Consider the following 15,866-nt stretch of genomic DNA (forward strand, 5'->3'; position numbering starts at 1 on the left):
CTTGACAAAATTAAGCTTGTAGAAAATGTTATCAGCTTTTGTTTTGTGTAAGTAGTCATGTCGCTAAGACGCAAAGTTTCCAAGATATAAGTGCGAAATCTTAAAACGGAACCTTTTTAAATTAATAAATGTCTATTTAATAAATCGTTTTACGCTTTATTTTTTCGATTGTACTTACGTACGTACAACAAAGTAATATTTTCGTAAGAACTTCATAAAAATGTTGATTATTTGCATATTTTGTGTTTGGTCTTAAACTTTTTGACGTTAGTGTAACTATCATTGTACAGTCAGCAGCAGAAGTTGCTAAGCGGGCGAGGTGTTCAAAATTACCTTGTCACGCTCTTATTCTCTTAACAATAAAGTCGCGTCAAGATAATTTTGAACACCAGTAATACATCTGAGTATTGTAAAACAAAGTAAATGTGAAAACGAGTTAAATTATGTATAATTAATTAATTATTATTATATTATTTACATTGTTTGGTTCAGCTATCACTATCACCTATGGGCATGATTTATATAGTATATCTAGTATGCTTGCATTGTTTGTATTATATATCATTAGTGTCGTGTCGGCATTGATACCAATGTTAGCATGCAACTCAATAAAGTCAACAAGGGCAATGGTACAGTAGGTATTCAAGTATTTATTGGGTAGTGTTACGAAAGGTCATTTACTAGGTACCCAATGTCGGGAAGAAGTACGAGTAGTATTGACCCATATACTCGTACCTACCTAATAATATGTGAGTCATGTGCAATATAATACCAGTGTATTTGTACTACAGTAACTTTATAAAATAAATTGTTTGTATAGGTAAATAGGTTAGGTAATAGGTAGGGTAGGTGGGTATGGGTATAGGTATAGGTAGGTATAGGTAGTTATGGTTTGTCGGGGGTGGCACTGTCACCAGTCTCAACAAAGCAAACAAACCAACTAATTAGTAGGTCAAAATTAACAACAAAGTCCGAATGATACACCATTATGTAGTACAGTCAGCGTATCCATACCTTATCGTACCTATCTGGGTGTAGATGTAAAGCTTAAATTGAAAATAATGGGCAAGATACGATAAATTGAAATAATTATTTCAACACAACTCATTTGACAGTCGGTTGACAAGTCATACCGATGTATAGTTTGAAGATATTATGAATGTATGAACAACCCTAGGTATATTCTAATTGGGAGGAATTCGTAAGGATTCGGGTGGGTTTTTGGGACTGTGCTCTTGGACAAGGAGCTTCGCAAAATTGTGATCGAACTTCACTTATGATAAGTTCGTTTGATCACATAATTATACTCGTCTCCTTGTCCAAGAGGGAATTACAAGTAGTTGTTTATATGTAGGGTTGTGAGTAAATGTCAAGTACAGTTATTAAATTAAAATAACATTTATTTTACTCCTCAAAAAAACACAAATTAAACTCTTAAAAATAATATTATAACATGAATCATTAAAATTTGGTTAGTACCATTATGTACCTAAAACAATACAAGTAATAATTCAGTAAAATGAAGTAGGTAATTTCTAGAATCATACATCTAAATAATATCACATTATACATGAGTATGAGTACCCTTAACTATCCGTTAGTAGAGTCTAAAACTGCTTGACTAACGCGGAAATGTCAAATTTGACATATCTAACTTACAAATCACTTATCGATATCGTATCTTATTCATCTCTAGTGTTAACGTTAGAATAGGGGCGTAAAACTGTGTGTACATATATTTTCATTGCGGTTTCCAGTTTTATAAGGATCTCTCCTAATGTCAGTAATGTCACACGTTTCACGTTACAGCAATGTACTCGTATACATAGTTTAACATCATATCGATACCTTTGGGTTCAATTGGCGCAAAGGACAAAATGCAACTTTTCAGGAGACGCGAAAAACTGCGATTTTAATTAAATTTTGATATAATATACGTAAACTCATAAAGTTTAGCTTAATTATATTTTTAACTTCAACAACAAATCGTAAATATTGTTACTTATTTAAAAACATTTTTGATAGAAACAAATAGCTTCGAAACGAGTAGGTACCTACTTATTTAAGCATTGGCTGTGGTATTGGGTAGGTAGGAATTGTGTAAACCTCTAGCTCTTAAAGTTAAGTTATAAAATGAGTATGAACCCATTCTGATTATATAAATATATCAATGATAAGTCACTTTTCTGATTCACTCTCTCTCTCTCTCTCTCTGAGACACTCACAGCTCGTAATCCGGCTAAGTATTCGTTTATAGTTGCAGGACGGACGTGCCAATAAATATGTAGACACGCATATTTTCGGGCATCATTCGTTCATTACCTACCCTTTCTTTCCTATGAGTACCTAACACATTATGGTTGTAGCTAAGATCTATATACTTAAATATATGAAATATGGGTCGACAGTCTTTTTTTTTTTTTTTTTTTTTTTATTATAAGACATTTTTACACAAATTGACTGAGCCCCACGGTAAACTCAAGAAAGCTTGTGTTGTGGGTACTCAGACAACGATATATATAATATATAAATATTATAAATACCAAAATACATAGAAAACAACCATGACTCAGGAACAAATATCTGTATCATCATACAAATAAATGCCCTTACCAGGATTTGAACCCGGGACCATCGGCTTCATAGGCAGGGTCACTACCCACTAGGCCAGACCGGTCGTCTTAGATAAGCATTACATAGTCCTCATTTACTCAACCGTCATACTTAATGGCCATATAAGTACCTAATTACTTCCACACATTCTGAATTAGCTGTTGTGTAATTGAATTATGATAAATTAATTGTTCTTACTACGTATGTCAGTGTAAGTCTAATAATTTCGCCTTTATCTTTAGCACACGATCATGATACGAGTTCAACTGTAGATAAACTAGTAAAGCAGCTCTTTGTATACGTTATGCATATATATTAACGAACTGAACTACATTAATTAATCCTGTTATCATCTTTTAAAGTTCTGAGACTTACCTCTGTTGAAAATGCCTTGTCGGACCGTGTAATTAAGGTTTTCGAATGAAATGTTAAGCGAAGAGTCTTCCGTCAGAGACGTGGAAGTAGTCTCCAAGGATATGGACTCACAAGCCATGATGCAGGATTTGCTCACTATATAGACACAGAACTACACATTCATTTCCATAGTTTAAACACAAAGAATCGTGATCGATACAAACAAAGGACACGAGGCTGCGCCAGCTGCGCGCATGACGCCCAGGCGATGCAAGGTGGGTCGCTACACTGTGGCACGCCGCGCGCGCAACACAAGCCAGCGATATCGGTCGTTCCCCCACTACACTACCAATACTAACATGCATGAGTCCTCAGCTGATACCAACTATGGACGACTGTTAGAGACAGATAGACCCATTGCCGACCGGACGGTAGCTATTACTGCCGAAGTATAGGCATCTACAAAGACCAGTGTGATGGAAATGTAGGGGGACTTCATTAATGACTGATTGTGAAATATTACTCGGATGGTGCGGGCACGTCCTTCGAATGGGACCGCTTGCCTAAAGCTGTTCTCTACTCGGAGTTGATGGCGGGGAAGCGGCGGTCGTCAGCACTTGCGCTACAAGGACGTGCTCAAACGGCATCTGAACGCTTGCGCCATTGCGCCATTGACCCAGGCGTTGGGCGCCTCCCAAGGAAGAAAGTTATCTTGGCGTTCTACCATCCATAACGGTGTCAAAACATTTGAAGATAACCGCTTCACAGGCCTAGACATAAAACGCAAGTTACGGAAAGATAGGCCCTCCTAAATACGTGTGTGTACACGTTTAACGCGGCTGGCCAACTTTATTGTCACGCGTGCAATAGAGTGTTTAAGAGCAAGATCGGCCTGGCCAGCCACATTAGGGCTCACACGATGAGGAGGATTATCTAATAATTTCGGCAATTTAAGTCTTTTCAGGTAATTATTGTACATATAAAGTATTGCTTTCAAGCCCAGTGATTGGTAGAGATTCGTTAAAAGCGCATTGTAAACCGTTTTAAAAAATGAAACTTTTAATACAATAATACAGACCTACAAACCACCCATATAACCATTCCAGTCGCAGAATCACAAAGTGGTAACTAAATGTCAGATGTGTCGTAACAGAGTCCACACAATGTGTCTAGAATTGTTTCGAAACAAAGTGTCGTCGCCGTGTCTACACTTTTCCGTAACAAGGTGTCGACACATTTGTGTGCACTTTGCGTGCGGTTTGCGACTAAATCTGACAGCAAATTTGTGACAGCAAATGTCAATATAAAATACCTCTTGAAAACCAAGGTTTGTCAAACTACTATTAGTGTCTCGTGTGCTCGTAATTCTAGTAAGTCATCATGGGCAATGCAAATGATAATAATCGATCGAAACCATATAAATACCCAACACCCGTCAACCTTTTACAGAAAAGTTTTTAAAGAAATGCAATAAGCTACTTAGGTCAGGCAACGAATGCTCCAAAAGTTGTAGAGGGAAATGCTCGGAACACAATTTTTGACTCCGTAACTCGGTTTGACAAGTTAGGAGGTGAACATATCAAAAGTCCCCGGCCGTAGCCCTTGAGCGGGGGGGAGAGAGGGGGCTTTGAAGGTCCCATTTTCCCGTTTTTCGATTATATCTCGGAAACTATGCATCTCAGCGACATGGCCACTTATACAAAATGAAAGTTAATTTAATTTGTTACAAGTTTATTCCGTCAATTTTTTCGATATGTTGAATAGTTTTTGAGATACCCGCTCTTGAAAGTTTATTTAGGGCTCTCAATTTTATCTTGATATATCTATATCAGTGAAGGTGCTAGGCCGTGTTTGGTATCGTTTTCGTATAAATCTGGGGTGCTGAATCCATTTAAGATATCACATTGACGCCATTCCACAAAATAAAAATAAATCTTTTTAGGGTTCCGTACCTCAAAAGGAAAAAACGGAACCCTTATAGGATCACTCGTGCGTCTGTATGTATGTCCGTCTGAATACACAAAATAGTTCTTTACCTATAGATGACAGGAAAACCTATTAGAAATGTGCAGTCAAGCGCGAGTCGGACTTAATGTACGGAACCCTTAATACGCGAGTCCGACTCGCACTTGGCCGGTTTTTTTTAAACTCTTCTTGACGCTTAACCGCTGAACCGATTTCGTTGAAATTTGGTATAGAAATAGTTTGCGTCCCGGAACAGGACATAGGATAGATCTTATAACCAAAATCATCTTTTGAAGGTGTGAAAAGTGGCGTGGAAATTTGTACGGGAAATCAATAACCGCTGAACCGATTTATATGAAATTTGGGATGGTCTACATCTTTGATTTAGTTAAAAATGATGAAAAAACATGACTTCAAACCTAAACTTAAACAGTATTAACTTCAAGAAGTCAATTCTGAATTCCCCCCTACACCTCATTTCACACCTTTAAAGGATGATTTTTGAGATAACTTATTATATCCTGTCTCGGGACTCAAAATATATGTGTACCAAATTTAAATTAAAACTGTTCAGCAGTTTAAGCGTGAAGAGGAGTTTAAAAGAAAGTATTTTAATAAGTTTATATGTTTTTACTTTGGAATGGTATCAATGTGATACCTTAACTAAATTTGGTACTGCGAATTTATACGAAAACGATACCAAACATGGCCTCGTAGCTTTACTGTTGTAGAAGTCAAAATAAAATTGACAGCCCTAAATTCTTATTACTTGGCCAAACTTGTGTAGAAGGAAAAGGTAAAATAAAAGTCTTCGGCAGGAATATAAGACACAAATATTTTTTTTTTTTGCGTTACTATTTCATTCATCAAATATAAACATACCTTGATTATACTATTCTAGTGAGATCCTCATAGATAAACAAAAACATTTACTTAAAAAATTACAAGGTCGAAATGTCACGGAACTTGTGAGAGTAATATGTGAAAAATATAAACTTTTATGACAAAAAAAATCTGGACACAATTTAAGAATCACCCAATTGCGTCGAGGAATCATCTGTATTTTTGCTTGTTTCATTACCTCCTCGCTTCTTTTTTGTCCTTTGTATTCTGTAGCAATTTGTTAGATCTGAAAATAAAGATAACTTGCGTCGTCACGGATGTCGATTTATAGGTTTTAGGGAGTGCAGAATTCGAAAACGATGATCATTTTATAATCCAAGATGGCGGCTACGTATTTTGTCATAAAAGTGGAATCCAAAATAGTCATCATTTTCGAAATCTGCGCCCCCTAAAACCTATAAAACGACATCCATGACGACTTTTATGACATAGTGCATGGCCGCCATCTTGGAATCCAAAATTGTCATCATTTTCGAAATCTGCGCCCCCTAAAACCTATAAAACGATATCCATGACGACTTTTATGACATAGTGCATTGCCGCCATTTTTAAATTGAAAATGTTATCATTTTCGAAATCTGCGCCCCCCAAAACCTATAAAACGACACCCATGACGACTTTTATGACATAGTGCATGGCCGCCATTTTGGATTCCAAAATGGTCATCATTTTCGAAAGCGGGGCCCCCTAAAACCTATAAAACGACATACATGACGACTTTTATGACATAGTGCATGGCCGCCATCTTGGAATCCAAAATGGTCATCATTTTCGAAATCTGCGCCCCCTAAAACCTATAAAACGACACCCATGACGACTTTTATGACATAGTGCATGGCCGCCATTTTGGAATCCAAAATGGTTATCATTTTCTAAATCTGCGCCCCCCAAAACCTATAAAACGACACCCATGACGACTTTTATGACATAGTGCATGGCCGCCATTTTGGATTTCAAAATGGTCATCATTTTCTAAATCGGGGCCCCCTAAAACCTATAAAATGACATCCATGACGACTTTTATGACATAGTGCATGGCCGCCATCTTGGAATCCAAAATGGTTATCATTTTCGAAATCTGCGCCCCCTAAAACCTATAAAACGACACCCATGACGACTTTTATAGCATAGTGCATGGCCGCCATTTTGGATTCCAAAATGGTCATCATTTTCAAAATTGGGGCCCCCTAAAACGTATAAAACGACATCCATGACAACTTTTATGACACAGTGCATGGCCGCCATTTCGGATTCCAAAATGGTCATTATTTTCGAAATCGGCACTCCCTAAAACCTATATATCGACACCCATCTCGACTTTTATGACAAAGTGTTTTGCTACCATCTGCATGCAAGTCATTTCTATTATTTTTACGTACAAAAATGGCCCCCTGTCAACTTTCAATCGAGATTTAATCGATAATTTATTCGATTAATATTCAGATTAATTCAATTTCAATCTATGTTAGGTCGACTAAACTAATCGCGATTAAAATTTGAGAATTAACTTTTTTTATTCCATTAATTAGTCGAATAAACAGTTAATCGATTAATGCCCATCTCTGACCACGGCATTTTTACACTTTGAGAATATCTGAAAACAAATCAACACAAGGAGCCATTTTGCAAATCCAGTAACATACCAGTAACTTTGTTATTACTTTTGACAGCGCGTGTCATGTGTCAACACAGAGTCGACACAAAGTCGAAACATTGCACCTACTTTGTGACTGCAATATTTCTCAGCCTTAAACCATATTTATACATCATAATTAACAAGTTTCGTAGTATGTAAAGCGTTATTTCTGTTATTTAAGTATAGTATACGCATCGAAGTACTAAAAATGCTTCAAATAATATAGTTATGAACACAGGCACTGAGAAGTAAACAATTTCATTTCCGGCTAAACTAAAACAATGTGGTGGCGCGTTGATTATATTACACTTAGTTTATCAAATCACTCGAGCAGTTTAATTCCCCATAATAATTTAAGTCCTATTGTAATATAAATGCAAACAATATATAATTACGTCTTGTAATCCGTTTTAGAGATGGCGTATTAATGTCACTTATTTTTATTTAAGTATTTTTCCATCTGACAGTTTCCATTTGACAGGAACAAAATGAACGAATGAACGAATGATTTTGGCATAAAGTAGTCGCAAACCCGAAACAATGTGTGCACACGGCGACCACACTTTATGTCACTTTGTGTCATGTGTCGACCCTTCCCCATTTCTGGTAACTGTGTCGACACGGCGACGACTCTGCGACTGGAATTGTGACCGAAACAGACGGTGTCGACACAAGATGTGTCAACACCGCGTCGTAACGGCGACTGGAAATGGTTGTATGGGCAGTATTTTTCAAACCCGCAATACAGAACTGCAATCGCATGGAGGCTAAATATTTTTCATCACAATTGTTCTAGAGCAGCGGTCGACCTTTTAGCAACCAAGGGCCACATAGTATAAGTTAAGGAAGTTGACGCGGGCCGCACTTTTGTTAATGTGTGTGACTTTATCAGACATTGTTGTTTGTCAATATTACATACAAAATGGCCAGGGGGGCTCGCGGGCCGCTTGTTGCTGACCGCTGCTCTAGGGTGGTATCTCACGCAGGAGGCAAATTCGAACATACTTACATGAGGTTAAAATTCGTGCGTGCATTTTGCTTTTACGTCAGAGTCTTACCATTACGATCTTCTAAGCTGAGATTTGAGAAGACTAGTTCACTCTAAGATGCAACTTGAAGGTACTTATGTAGGTAAATACAGCCTATACAATCGTCGATGAAATCGCTCCGCCCTTTCCCTTATAATAAGAGATGTAAGATGTAATGTTATCGGGTGAAGCCATTGAAAAAATGTATGAGCAATGAGCGTCTTCTGGCAAAAACAAAGCGACTTATTCAGTGGGTACAAAATGCTTCAATGTTCAGTTTTATGATGGGGCCGTGTCGTACAGCTACGTTCGTGACCCACAAAATAAATGGTCTCACCGGAAGATCAGCGCTGACTTTTGGGTTAGCATTATGCTGAGGCGGGACCATTTCGTGGGAAACTATTTATTTATTTTATGTTTATATTTCTTTGTTATTCTATACTTGTGTATGTTATAGTTTATCACGAATAAATGCGATGATTCTGTTTCTGATAATCAGTTTCCTGGGTACCTATAGCCTATAGGTACTTAATAATACAATGTGAAGAGATATCATACTAGTAATATGGCGCTGTATAACATGGAATAATAAAAATAAATCATTACGTAGGTACTCCATTATTTATTTACTTAAGTACTTAGGATTCGAGTTCTAAATAGAAATACAATAATTTAACAAACAATAGACTCTATCGTGATTACAGGAATGAGTTGATTAAAATACCCTAAAGATTAACTTGAGACTCGTTATTCGATTTTAATGGTTTTACGACAATCATGGGTACCTATAGTGTAAATAACATTATTTGCGGTATTTGACGTCTGTCACTCACAACAGCAATACTACGTAAAATGTTTTGCACATCGAAATCACAAAGGAAAACAACTGCACTGCGAACGTTTACGGTCTACGTCTTTTTTTTTTAATTTTAGGGTTGGCCGGACATCACCGTTATGAATCGGTAGTCGTCTAAGTAAATCGATATGAATTTTTCATTTTTCTTTTAATAAAAATAAGGAAAAGGTGGATAATTAACTGCAAATATGGATATATTTATCGTCACTTAACAGACAACAAATTTGACACAGGAATAACATAAATAAACTTTAAAATAGATCCCCAGTTAGTTTCAATTTTGACAATGGGTGCGACCTACTCGGTCGGTGTATTAAATACACCGGCCGACTGGTAGCTTGCGGGAAAACCATATAATTCTAGCTTTATTTAAATTTCAAATAAAAATTCATTATACGTCACAATTCGATACCTCAGTCTACGTGCCATCCAATCGTAATCGCTTGCTGTGACAATCGATTTGCGTTAGTTACATCTCTATATACGTCAGTCATAATGTGTCAAATACCGCAAATAATGTTATTTACACTATAACCCATGTTAAAATTCTTGACTCATGTTTACATAACTTTAACCTTTGTACCTCATTAGTTTTTACGGTGGAAACTATTTTGCATTATCTTATAAGGTATACTTGTATACCTACTTACAATGGGTACACATTTATGTGTGTGTGCATGTGTCACAGCTCACAGTAACGATATGAAAGCTGAAAGGCTGAAATTAGGTACATATCTATAATTTTTTACGATACAATTGCGCTCGCTCGGGCCTGCACGATGCGCCCGCAAGGCAAAAACATTGTAAACGAGTTGCTATGCTATGTTTTCATTCCTACCTGTTCACATGCAATTTTATGAATGCACTCGCAAGTTAACTTTAAACACAATTGTATCACTGCGCTCACTAGTATAAGTCTATACTTAAGTTTATATTTATAAGTGCACGTTTCTCATGTAAGTGAATTACTGTTATTCTTTTTGAGAAATAAAATATCTTTAAACCGAATTTTAGAATGTAGGTATTTATACACTTACAGATGACATGCCAACTATGTGCTTACATGAATTTCACTGGGTGATTTGAATGTAACTAAATCTTCTTATTAACCCTTTATTAAGCAATGTAGGATAGAAACAACACAAGTTATGACCCTCTTTTGGCAGTCTAAACAACAATCTTTGTAACAAATTAAGCGTCACGACGGCTTAAACCCGCTATCTTGGACATTTTTTTGCGGCTTAAATGGAAAAAGAGGTTTTTAATTAAAAACGTTCAAATACCGATTCTAAATGTTTACATCAAATGGTACCATAAACATTAAACAGAGATTAAGGTACTTAATAGGTAATACATACAAACACAATGAAATCAAGTTAACACTAAGGATGTTTGCTAAAGATTACATTAATACTTGTCATTAATCTAATAACACAAACACCTATCACCACACAGTGGATCACGTAAACAAAGCGAACAACTAAAATCACTCCAGATCAGATTTAACAAGGTCATGGTTATAATTCAGATCCAACTAGGCAAGCTAATTGAGCAAATTTTTATTAAGTATTTAACACATTCTTCGTTTTGGCAGGAACCCCTAACTTTAACGTTAAACAATACCCTTCTGGCCATTCCTTATTCAAGGAACCTCGATCAATTAATTAAAGAGATTTCATTTAACCTATAGCTGGTCAAGCAGATCTTGTCAGTAGAAAAAGGCGGCAAATTTGATAAATGTAAGCGCGAAGGGATATCGTCCCATAGAAAATTCGAATTTCGCGCCTTTTTTTACTGACAAGATTTGCTTGACCAGCTATATATTTTAGTAATTATTACCTTTATACACTGGATATAATGTTCAGAAAATATTTAAGCAAAGCCAAGCCATTAGAAAAATTGTATAACAGATATGATACAATTTTGCCACTTACAGGGGTAGTCATTGACATTATTATGATTAAGACGAAAGTGGAGGACCCGCCCGAAATCGTCTTTTCATACAAACGTAGTCGTAGTCCTCATTTTCCTCTCTGGATATTAACATTATTGAAAATATTTTGACACAATTGGTTGTATATCAACCACAGCTATGCCCCGACGTTTGATTTTTTTCGAATAGTTGATTATTATAAGAGTTAGGACCATTTAAAAATGAAATCTGTTTTCGAATTCGCTCCTAATTTTTACAATAATCAATAAATCTATAAAAAAAAATCAAACGTAGGGGCATATCTATGGTTAATATACATCAAATTATGCAAAAATATTTTCAGTTATGTTAATATCCAGAGAGGAAAATGAGGACTACGTTTATATGGAAAAGCGGCCGTCCCCTTTCCTCTTAAGATAAACTATTGATAGGTACATATCATCTGTGCCGTTCTTGTTTCACCTCTTGTTCAGCCTGTACCATAAAGCTATGCAGGTGAGCGTGTGCATGACGACCGTCATGCCGAGGATGAATGTCATGTTCCCGCCGACGTCGACGTGGCTCATGTCCATTTCGTTTAAAAACTTACTTGGGGTTCGGTAGTGACAGTATTCTGAAACAAATGAATGTACTCGTAAGTTATCACTTTTATCAAAGCTTTTATGGGTTAACGTATAAATACATAATACTAAAAAGTTATTACTATAACGACTTGTTACCTATAGGTAGGTACATGTGTCACGTTTAAAGTTTTATTTCATAGGTAACATTGTGTGACAAGGACAACATAATAAAACACTATCACGTTCTCCCTGTGTCACGCGCTGTTATACAATATTCTATAACAGCCAATGTAGGAGCACCATAAGATTCTAACGGGAATCGTACAAGCAGGCACTGAGAATGTTATTTTCATATTTGAAAATCACATTTACCTCTTATAAAAGAATACCCGAATAATAATTTTGAAAAAGCGCTATAAAACCTTACCTTTGGAACAGTAGATGTTGGTTCTGTTAAAACCGTATACAGAATGCACGGCCACATGGAAGCCGGCCCTGAAGTAGGAGATGTAGTGCAACCATCGGAAACCCATGGGCGTGTCCGCTAAAGACAGGCAGAAACCGAATACCGAGAACAGGCACGCTAATATAGGCCCTATGAACACTGCAATCTGAAAATGACAGAAAAATATAGCTTTAAATATAACCTATTCCTGTAGCTACCTACTGATATAGGTAGGATAGGTGTAATAATTGCGAGGAATTAAGTAATATATAGGTATAATATTTACTTGATAATCTTATTTTTCAATACGAGTACCTATCTCCAAACGTAACTCTTTTACACTTAAGCATAAATTAGTAATGGGCAAATACAAAAGTTATGTAAATTGTCAGTTTTTGGTATTGCAATTCCAAGAGCAAAACTGTCCTAGTCCTACCTTAGTAGGGGTCGTCGAACCGATGAAATACCCCCATGACTGCGCGCAGAGAGAGGTGGTGACTATGGTCGCCAAGAACAACGTCGCTCGCGTCGGCTCGAGAGGATTGTCTGTTAACCAGTACGACAGCACCACGTACGACACGCAAGAGATCATCTGCGGACCAAATTCACAGTAGGCATTTAATATTTTTCACTGATAAGAAACATCTGCTACCGTAATTTTATTATATCTGTACTGTAACTGTGTAATTATAATGGATCTGATTCTTTTAAAACTGATAAGTACAATTCTAATTGATAATTATTGCAATCCGATATAAATACGTGCGAAATAGCATTCGTAAAAACTATGTTGGAAGTGTTAGTTTTTCTTTATTTTACGGTTATGGAACGGCATACTGTAGCATCGTTGATTCAACTAACTGACTATTCTTATACTTAGCTTATTTCAACGAAATAATATTATAATATTAATAAGTGTGTTGCTGTCGGTAGCTACAATAACTACAATAACCCACCTGAAATGGTAGCTCCACTGCCAGGAGAGAGACGACATAGGGCCCTAAATTGTACCACCTATTGTAATGTTCTCCTTTTAATATATTCATCTCCAGGTTAACTGTAACAAAACATAGTTTGTCATTAAGATACAATACATATGGTCGTATGCGTCTAGAGTTCGTCTAGTCTATTAAATCCACTTTCATTGTGATTTTTAGGGTTCCGTAGTCAACTAGCAACTCTTATAGTTCCGCCTTGTCCGCTGTCTGTCGTGTAGTGATCGTTAGTGCTAGAAAGCTGCAATTTGGCATGGATACATAAATCATGCATGACGACAGAACGGTAAAATAAAAACTAATTACACAAAAAAATTTTGGGTACCTCACATACAACATAGTATTTTTTCGCTTTAACCCAAGGGTGTTTCAAAACTAATGACGATCTCTAAAAACATCTTTTGATATGTAAAGTACACCTTTTGATCAGCTGTATTCAAATATCGATTAATTGTAATAATGAATACTAACATTTTCACAGATACGAAATTGGTTGTAATAAAACAGTTTATTATTTGTATGTCTTTCCCATCACGGAACAATGGTGTTCCGGACCTTCGGAAGGCGTGCGCGAAGCCGAAGCCAACACGTAGAGGCCCTTTTGACACACATTTTATTATTAATATCGTGTCGCTGAACTTCAAACTCGGGTAAATCCATTCGACCCTCTCAGCAAATATCTACCCTATTACCATTTCTTAATACCAAAATCGCATAATCTGACAGATGGATTTACCCGAGTTTGAAGTTAAGCGACTTATGATGGTCATGTTTGCGGTTTGAGAATGCATAAAAGAGGGTTTATGATACATGTGTTGATACTTTGTTTATAATCCGCAACGCAGGCTTCGCAGGTGGATAAAATAGGCTTTGTCATAATTTTATAATGGCCAAAAAGTCAAGTAATAAGAATTTAGGTACACATTCCCGACAGTGCCGTGAATCCGCGATAGTGTTTTACGATAAGTTACTGATAAATACAATGTTGTGGCTTGTTGCGCAGCAGCGGCATGTCCTTGGCTCCCAACAATTTTTTGATTAATTTTGTCTCTAATCTTTAAAATAGGATAAGACCCTAGATTATATTATAACATATATTAGATAGTGGGCGATTAAAATAAAGTCAAGGGTAAATGACCTTAGGTGTACCTATTTGATTTAAATAGGTAGGTAACAGTTGAACAAAGTTTAACGCTTTGTATACCTGCCTATGCAAGTAAGGCTTCTGTCGTCAACGATTAGGTCAATTCTAGATGCACAGCAAGGTAAACTGCAATTGTGAATAGAATTATACATACCTACCCAAGGCAAGGCTTCACTTCACTACACAAGCTCGTAAAGACCCTCTTTATCTTTCACAAACGGAAGAGAAAGTTGCATTTTATCCAACAAGATTGGCGAAGTAATTGGATTTGTAATGTTTTACAGTTAGTATTTTCTTAGCGTTGGTGTGGTGAAAAAAAATGTGTTTCACTTGGTAGCAAAGTGTGTTTCAATATAATAAATACTTATAATTTTTAATTTAATCTTATTTTATTTATTTTAACAGAGTTCTAGAGCTACAGTACATTCTGTTTTTTTTAAGTCAATTAATACCTACTCTTTGGCTAATGTCAAACATTCCCGCATCGAAAACCCAGATGTATGATCATAAGCTGCTATCTCATACCTCGCTCTCGAAATGTGAATATTAAATTAATAAAAACTAGATCAAAAGACTCACATGCTAACGCTAGAGACATCTCGCCGGTGTAGACCACCAGCGGCAGCATGGAACCGTACACGACGTAGTTGCCGAGCACGGAGCTCGCCTCACTGTCCACGCCGCCGTGGTACAGGTAAACAAGGGTGGAGAGAAATACGTATGTAAAGTGAAGACTCACATGATAACGCCACGGACATCTTCCCGGTGTAGACCACCAGCAGCATGAAACCCTACAGGTAGGCGTAGTTGCCGAGCACGGAGCTCGCCTCACTGCCAACGCCGTGGTACAGGTAGACAAGGGCGGAGAGAAATACGTATGTATGTAAAGTGAAGACTCACATGATAACGCTACAGACATCTTCCCAGTGTAGACCACCAGCAGCATGGAGCCGTATAGGTAGACGTAGTTGCCGAGCACGGAGCTCGCCTCACTGCCCACGCCGTGGTACAGGTAGCCGAAGATTAGGGCGATTATCACGTGACACGCCACTCGGAGCATAAAGTGAGACTGTTAAATAACAATGCCATTAAATAACAACATCTAGCAATATTATAGCGAACTGTACCTACCTTGTCTACTAACTAAATAATGTTTTGACTGTGTGTATGGAATTTAATGTTCTGAAATAAAGATATTTTATTTTATTTTATATTTATAACAGAACTGTTAAGAACCATTTCAATCATATCTCATATCCAGCAAAAACTAATTGGATCATTCTGAGTTTCATCACGACCCAAAAAGTTATAACCCGATGATAGCATTTCAAGTACAGTTATTCAAGATTTTACTTGAGAGGTACGTGTAAAATTATTATTTTGTGGTCTGTAGGTATGTGCTTATGTCCTTATAGAAATATAAATACGTAG

The 15,866-nt window shown here is 36.8% G+C and overlaps 2 protein-coding genes across 3 annotated transcripts in view; both read right to left on the reverse strand.

Moving 5' to 3' along the window:
* LOC134797249 (ATP-binding cassette subfamily G member 4-like) overlaps nt 1-3,304 on the reverse strand; it is a 34,256-nt gene extending 30,952 nt beyond the window's left edge. The window contains exon 1 of the mRNA XM_063769474.1: nt 2,989-3,304. Coding sequence (XP_063625544.1) covers nt 2,989-3,106 — 118 coding nt within the window. The 5' untranslated portion in view covers nt 3,107-3,304. The remainder of the gene's footprint in view (nt 1-2,988) is intronic.
* An 8,433-nt stretch (nt 3,305-11,737) lies between these two features.
* The window catches only part of LOC134797216 (ATP-binding cassette sub-family G member 1), a 45,247-nt gene continuing 41,118 nt past the window's right edge, over nt 11,738-15,866 (reverse strand). For both annotated transcript variants that reach the window (XM_063769445.1, XM_063769453.1), the window contains exons 9-13: nt 15,336-15,504; nt 13,253-13,353; nt 12,733-12,888; nt 12,279-12,462; nt 11,738-11,901 (exon numbers count right to left, since the gene is read on the reverse strand). In XM_063769445.1, the coding sequence (XP_063625515.1) occupies nt 11,747-11,901; nt 12,279-12,462; nt 12,733-12,888; nt 13,253-13,353; nt 15,336-15,504 (765 nt within the window). In that variant the 3' untranslated portion in view covers nt 11,738-11,746. The remainder of the gene's footprint in view (nt 11,902-12,278; nt 12,463-12,732; nt 12,889-13,252; nt 13,354-15,335; nt 15,505-15,866) is intronic.

This window comes from Cydia splendana, chromosome 1, assembly GCF_910591565.1.
Source record: "Cydia splendana chromosome 1, ilCydSple1.2, whole genome shotgun sequence".
In the NCBI taxonomy this organism is placed as follows: Eukaryota; Metazoa; Arthropoda; class Insecta; order Lepidoptera; family Tortricidae; genus Cydia; species Cydia splendana.